General features: G+C 28.4%; 1 protein-coding gene across 2 annotated transcripts; it reads left to right on the top strand.

Moving 5' to 3' along the window:
• Window positions 1-3,124: 3,124 nt before the first annotated feature.
• Window positions 3,125-6,375, top strand: LOC101509843 (uncharacterized). 2 transcript variants are annotated; one of them, XM_012715394.3, is made up of 10 exons: window positions 3,125-3,324; window positions 3,398-3,821; window positions 3,910-3,986; window positions 4,057-4,804; window positions 4,947-5,327; window positions 5,403-5,478; window positions 5,557-5,620; window positions 5,727-5,835; window positions 5,931-6,044; window positions 6,118-6,375. In XM_012715394.3, the coding sequence occupies exons 1-10, from the start codon at window positions 3,221-3,223 to the stop codon at window positions 6,181-6,183; spliced, it is 2,163 nt and encodes a 720-aa protein (XP_012570848.1). In that variant the 5' UTR covers window positions 3,125-3,220; the 3' UTR covers window positions 6,184-6,375. The 2 variants fall into 2 exon arrangements, with proteins under 2 accessions (XP_012570848.1, XP_004499318.1); XM_004499261.4 differs by having other exon boundaries at window positions 3,128-3,324; window positions 5,700-5,835.
• The last annotated feature ends 1,310 nt before the right edge of the window (window positions 6,376-7,685 follow it).

Raw genomic sequence — 7,685 nt, forward strand, 5'->3', positions numbered from 1 at the left:
CCACCACTATTATTGGCTCTAACTATTGTACCACCACTATTATCGGCTCTAATAGCGATTATTTTTTACAATTTCTATATTTTAGTGACTTCATATTTATATAGATGTCATTTATTACGTCATTTAAATTTATTTTATTCTGATTTAATTTTTTAAGATATATTCTATTTGCATTGAAATTTTTTTATAACTAAAAACTAACTAATGCTACAATAATATGTCTTTTATATTAAACATTCAAAAAACATTAATTAAATATTATAAATATTATAAATCATATATATTTTTTGATGTTTTTAGAACAGTTTAAATATATGTATAGTTTTAAAAGCAAAATAATAAATGTCTATTTGTATAATAATTGTTTTTAACTTTTTTTCATGTGCAAAGTAAATTGAACAATCAATTTTTTAATATATTTTTATCAATTTTTTAAATTAAATCAATTACATTTTAATATTTTATGACAATAACTCGAGAAAATGTTCAAACTTAAAAAACTATATACGAGTTAACGGTATAAACCAAATATAATTTAAAGGATTATATCTGGAAAAAAAATCATTTAAAAGAATCGATTAAAAAAAATTAAAGATCAAATTGAAAGAAAAATAAACTTAAAACTAAAATAGGTATATTTTGAAATAAATTGACATCTTTTATTATTATAAAGTCAATTGATCATATGTAATCATTAAACTTTGAAGTAAAATTGAGTATTCTCTAAAGTTTTAGTAATCATTTTCTTCTCTAAATTCATTCAAATAAAAATTCAAAATCTATAACATAAATAGATAAGTTCCACACAAAACATGACTGACAAGTATGAAATAAATTATTGTTTTATTTTAAAATTTAATTTTTATTTTAATTATGTTCGATTAAATGTGAGTGGTTTAATCATACATTATCTATGAATATGATCAATATTAAATATATAAAGGTGCTGACCTATATATTTAATGTATAAAGCTTTTAAGTTTAGATATGTCAAAATTTGTTATGTATCATAAAATATTTAAACTGTTGCTCTTTCAGATTTTTCAATAAATGATATCAAAATTATAGTTTAACTAAATCGAAAAGTGAAAAGTGAGACTCATTTAATGTGTTGCTCATATCTCTGCCCATTCAAACTACTCAACAAACTAAACTCTATGTTTTTGCAAATTATGCTGTAAATAGATTTATTATAAGAACAATTTAACTTTTTACACTAATGCAGACATGTCTTGATCTATGCCATGTAAGTGATACAAGTTTCATTATAAAAACTAAATTAGTTTTTCATTAATATAGTTGAAAAAGCATAGACACCATAAATTATGATTTTCTCAAAAAGTAATTCAAAATAATTATTTATTTTTCAACATAAAAATTATTTATTTTTCCAGAAAAGGGTTTCGAGAAGCTAATTAACCTACACATAAACATAACTAGAACATCAAAATGATTTGTAATACATATATAGTAGTAATTTGATTTCAGCCAACATCAATTATCCATAAATGCATCATTGTTTTTTGTTTTTTGTAATAAGTTAATTATTTAATAAATTTTACTAATCCATATATAAAATTTACATACCTATTTGTATTGGCTTTTTATTTTGGCCAAATCGTTATATTGATACAGGTGTATACAAAATTGTGTCAAATAATAATATTCACATATTGATTTTTCGATTAATTTGAAAGCGCTAACATTTCATATATGTATACAAATTGATGTATTCCATTTACAATTGATACGCTGACATAAAATAATTAATATTAATGAAATTGTAATAAAATATTTTAGAATTTAATTTTGAAAAGAAAATTATTTTGTAATTTAATTAATTATATATGAATAATTAATAACTCTAGATGATTATATATCATGATATCATATATCACATCATTTAAAATGTCAAACTGTTCTTTTTTAATTTAAAAACTTAAAAGAAATATCAAAATTATGAATTTCTAAATTAAAATAACAAATTTCATAAATTGATAAAAATAGATGAACCAAAATTATAACTAAATCTATTTATTTTAAGCTAAATTACATTTGTGGTCCCTTAACTTAATTTCAGGTAACGTTTTAGTCATTTATCTTTTTTTTTTTCGACTTGGTCCTTTATTTTAATTTTAAGTGACAATTTAATATTTTATGTTTTAAAATTTCAACAATGTTATCACTTTTTATACAAAAATTCAAAAATAAATTCAATCAAAACTCATAAAATTAATTATATTCTTCAATATAATACAAATTTCATCAAATTCGTAACGCAAATCTTTAAATAAATTCATATTTTCATACTTTATTTGATATTGTTAGGAATAAAGGACTAAATCGGGAGAAAAAAAAAGATAAAGGACTAAAACGTTACCTGAAATTAAGTTAAGGGACCACAAATGTAATTTAACATTTATTTTAAGATCATTTACGACAATTTCTCGATGAATGTGACAAGAACTTTAACTTGTAATCTCAAATTGTTGATTTCAAGTTCCTCAGAGACAAGACAATGTCATATTAATAAATAAAAAATTACTTCTTCTTAAATTTTTCTTTAAAAAAAATAAAAATTTAAATTGATGTATTTAGTCTAATATTTAAATTAAATATTTAATTATTTTAATTTGTTTTTACTTATATTTCTTAATCATTTTCATAAAAAAATGATTAAATTAAAATTTAATCAATAAAAGTTAATATTCATAATTAATAATATATGCTATATATATCATCTTTTATAAACTAAATTTTATAAAAAGTATCTTTAAAAAAATCGTGGAGAGTACGGAGGAGTATAGATTCGGAAGAAAAAAAGTAGTGTATTGAATTATGTTTTATTGTTATCCTTGTAGGCGATATGACATAATAATGGTTCAAAATGGCGACATCATCCTGTAATCAATGTAATGACCAAGGAGAATAATATAACATACTTTTTAATGGAAATATTGCTTTTTGTTATTTTGTTTTATATTTGTAAAAAAGAAGTAGTAATATCTAACATTATATGCTACGAATCTTAAAAACATAATAAAAATTATATCTTATTTAAAAATTGGAATATATGTTAGTTACGGCTATAACATTAAAAATGGTGTAACGATGTTGCCATTGGCAGCACATTGTAGTTTCTTGTGGTGTCATGTGAGTTACCAAAACTTTGTTGGTCACATTATTATTCAATTCAATTCTGAGTGAGTGTTATTCCTTAATGAGAAGAATGGGTTCGGAAACCATCCAATATCCCACTGCCAGAAGAGACAACTCCGTCGTTGACAACTATCATGGCATTAACATTCCCGACCCTTATCGATGGTACTCTCTACTTCATTTCATTTCCCTTTTATTTATATTATTAACACAAGCAAGCTTTGTTATGTTTGATTAGGCTTGAAAATCCTGATGCTGAAGAAGTGAAGGAGTTCGTTCACAAACAGGTTTGTCTCACTGATTCTGTGTTGAAGAGATGCGAGTTTAGAAGCAAACTTGGTGACAAAATCACGAAGGTGTTTGACCATCCTCGTTATAGTGCTCCTTTTAAGAGATGTCATCGTTACTTTTACTTCCACAATACTGGCCTTCAACCTCAGAATGTTCTTTATGTTCACCACAATAGTTTTGAGGGTGAAGCAGAGGTTTTACTTGATCCCAATGTCCTCAAAGAAGATGGCACTATTTCACTTAACATATTCTCTGTCAGCAAAGATGCTAACTTCTTGGCTTATGGACTCAGTTCCAGCGGTAGTGATTGGGTCACCATTAAGGTCATGAGTGTTCAGGACAAGCTTCTTCACCCTCATACTTTGTCATGGGTCAGTCACTACTCACTACTATCTCATTCTCATTCTCATTCTCATTCTCATTGTAATTAACTCAACCATTATTCTGTCTTTGATTCAGGTCAAGTTTTCCTCTATTACTTGGACTCATGATACCAAAGGTTTCTTCTACAGTCGTTATCCGCCTCCAACTACCAAGTAAGGGAATTCAAATCTCTTTATTCATATTTATGGACATAAATTCTTTATTCACTAATTTGCAATGTAGGAGGGATGCTGGGACTGAGACTGATTCTAACCTTTACCATGAGCTCTATTATCATTTTCTTGGTACCGATCAATCACAAGATATTCTTTGCTGGAGAGATCCTCACAGTCCTAAATATAGGTTTGAAGCAACTGTCACTGATGATGGAAACTATGTTCTTCTCAATATTCAAGAGGGCTGTGATTCTGTTAATAAAATTTACTACTTTGACTTGTCCCAACTTTCTAATGGACTGCAAGGTTTCAGGAATGAAAATTCCTCCTTCCTCCCCTTTGTCAAGCTTATTGATAACTTTGATGCAAAATATCAAGCCATTGCAAATGATGACACCGTTTTTACATTTTTAACTAATAAAGATGCTCCAAAATATAAACTAGTCCGTGTAGATTTGAAAGAACCAAATACTTGGACTGATGTTATCCAAGAGTCGGAAAAAGATGTACTCGAGTCAGCATATGTTGTAAATGGTAACCAACTCATAGTGTGTTACTTGAGTGATGTGAAATGTGTTCTTCAAGTAAGAGACTTAGAAACTGGTTCTCTGCAACATCAATTACCAATTGACATAGGCACAGTATATCAAATTTCTGCACAGCGTGAAGATAATGTGATTTTTATTGGCTTTACAAGCTTTTTGACTCTTGGCATCATATATCAATGCGACTTGGGAACACACATTCCTGATATCAAAATATTTCGTGAGATTGTTGTCCCAGGGTTTGATCGCTCTGAGTTTCGTGTCAATCAGGTAAAAAAGCTCTCACTCATACGCTTATGTTGTTATTGTATTTCAATGTTTGCATTACAAATTAGGCCATTGCTGTCTCTTGGAATCTGTATGTTTTATTGTTGTTGTGAACAATCATCAGACATAAAATAACACATTTCAGGTTTTTGCGCCTAGCAAAGATGGCACCAAGATCCCAATGTTCATTGTTGCAAAAAAGGATATTATATTGGATGGTTCACACCCTTGTCTGTTATATGGATATGGAGGTTTTAACATTAGTCTTACGCCATATTTCAGTGTGAGCCGTATTGTACTAGCAAAACATTTAGGTTCTGTTTTCTGCATAGCAAATATTCGAGGTGGTGGAGAATACGGAGAGGAATGGCATAAAGCAGGATCCCTTGCAAATAAGCAAAATTGCTTTGATGACTTCATATCTGCAGCTGAATACCTTGTATCTGCCGGTTATACACAACCCAAAAAGTTATGTATTGAAGGTGGAAGCAATGGTGGACTTCTTGTTGGCGCTTGCATAAATCAGGTCTGATTCATTTGGTCTTTGTTTTTCCTATCTAGTCATTTGTATTGAGCTTGCTGTATTTACTATTTTGAACAGAGACCTGATCTTTTTGGTTGTGCACTGGCTCATGTTGGTGTTATGGATATGTTACGCTTCCACAAATTCACTATAGGTTTGTTTGTTATCACATGTTTTTCTTTGTATTTGTTATTTTGTCATAGCTATACTGATTTGGTATTTTGTTATCCAGGTCATGCTTGGACCTCAGAATTTGGCTGTTCTGACAAGGAGGAAGAATTTCATTGGCTGATCAAGTGAGTTTGGTTAACCTATATATCATTATGAATATTATTTTGCTAATAAATGATGATAAATAATACTATGTTATTTAAGGTACTCACCATTGCATAATGTCCGAAGAGCATGGGAAGAGCATCCGGATAAGTCAATTCAGTATCCATCAACAATGCTATTGACGGCTGATCACGATGATCGTGTTGTGCCATTGCATTCATTGAAGCTATTGGCGGTTAGTTAGTCTGCAAAACTAGCATTAAGAATCAAATATCACAATATATATATAATGTCTAATGAAACTTGTATTCCAAATATTTACCTTACCAGACCATGCAGTATGTCCTTGTTAATAGCTTGGATAAAAGTCCTCAGACAAACCCAATAATTGCTCGAATTGAATGCAAGGCTGGACATGGAGCTGGGCGTCCAACACAGAAAACGGTAATAATTAACTATGATTTTCGTATTGTTGTGTTACACTATTAGTATTACTAATAAAATTTGTTGACTGCAGATTGATGAAGCAGCCGACAGGTACGGTTTTATGGCTAAGATGTTAGAGGCTCATTGGATTGAGTAGAGAGCATAATGAGGTGCTATTTCATTTCTTCCTTTTCCACCCATCACAGTTGTTAACAAAAGTCACCACTCTTCAATAACATTACATAGGTTTATAACATATGAAATCGTACATGCTCCCTTGTATTATTGGAATGGAACAAGCTTCCTTCCCTGGAATATTCAATAATGCACTTTAACAATATTTTCATTTTATCTCTGTTGAATGTAATAAGCTCTTCCAAATTAATTTTACAAGTGTGAGTACCCGTGCCATGTACAGAAAAGTTATGTGTAGCTAGTAATATTTTCTTCCATTCAAAAAATATACAAAGTTATAGTCATACAACAATTGTTTCGGACCATACAACCAGTTGAAATATATGAAGTGCTCTTCAAGTTTCTCATTTATAGAATGTTGGCTGTGGTTACAAATGACAATGGTCTACGAAACAATGCAGTTACATGGTTTCCAGCAAGTGTAAGACACTCTCAGACCTTATTGTTGATTAAGCAGAACCTGAATCTCAAACTTTCATCCAAGGTACAAAAACAAAATTGAAATATGTCACGAAAGAAATATAATCATACAGTACATTTAGTCAAATCTCTACCTTGCAGCTTGATCCCAAACATCTTTAATTTTTAAAAACTGTTAAGAGCAAACAAATCAATAAGTTTCATCACATGTATTACCCAATGGTTTTTAATTAGTAAAACCAAAATATTTGGTTACCTTTAAACTTTTACATAATCTTATTATACATAGTTAGAGTAAGACCAATGAACTAAACAGTTCAAAATTCAAAAATTATATTTTTATAATCATTAATGATTCAATTCAAGGCAAAGCAGACTCACATGTACTAGTGTAGTACGTAACACAAAAGTCGGTGCACCGCTTGCTCGAATCGAAATAGTTGGAGACAATATTTTGAGTAAGGAATCCTACGAAATAATCAATTTTCTAACCAAACCATATTTATATTTATAATCGGTAGTTTGAGAATTGAATATTTTAATTATAGTTATTCATCAATCTATATACTTTAGATATAATTATTTATTTTGTAATTCTTTTAGGTAAAAATTCCAAAAAGAAAAAAGAAATTTTTTTCCAAACAATTTTTGATAGAAAAGAATTTCAATTGTAATTTAAAAAACATTGACCATAAACTTGGTTATAGATAGCCGGTTTTTAACTGGTTTTGTATAATCAAATTCAATTATATGATTAGTTATACAAATCAGTTATGATAAATGGTTTTTATATGGATGTTGATATATTGGCTATAAATAACTTTAATTTTGATGAATTTAACTATAAAATTATAATTATTTGTGATTAATTAGATATATATGCACAAAACAATAACTATTTATTTGATTATCAATTGTTTATATTTTTTATTTTATATTTTAAAATTTTGAATTTTTCACAAGAGAAAATTTTAATTTTGAGTAGATTATATTGCTTGTCTTGCTTGAGACAATGAGACCCCATACATTCCCATAGGCAAAACA

Source organism: Cicer arietinum, chromosome 4, assembly GCF_000331145.2.
Source record: "Cicer arietinum cultivar CDC Frontier isolate Library 1 chromosome 4, Cicar.CDCFrontier_v2.0, whole genome shotgun sequence".
In the NCBI taxonomy this organism is placed as follows: domain Eukaryota; kingdom Viridiplantae; phylum Streptophyta; class Magnoliopsida; order Fabales; family Fabaceae; genus Cicer; species Cicer arietinum.

What these genes read in the sequence shown, in the direction of transcription:
- LOC101509843 (XM_004499261.4), top strand. Translation starts at nt 3,221, where the DNA reads ATGAGAAGAATGGGTTCGGAAACCATCCAATATCCCACTGCCAGAAGA. An exon ending in ACCCTCATACTTTGTCATGG is followed by an intron (nt 3,822 to 3,909) that starts GTCAGTCACTAC and finishes TCTTTGATTCAG; the next exon opens with GTCAAGTTTTCCTCTATTAC. An exon ending in GGCGTCCAACACAGAAAACG is followed by an intron (nt 6,045 to 6,117) that starts GTAATAATTAAC and finishes TGTTGACTGCAG; the next exon opens with ATTGATGAAGCAGCCGACAG.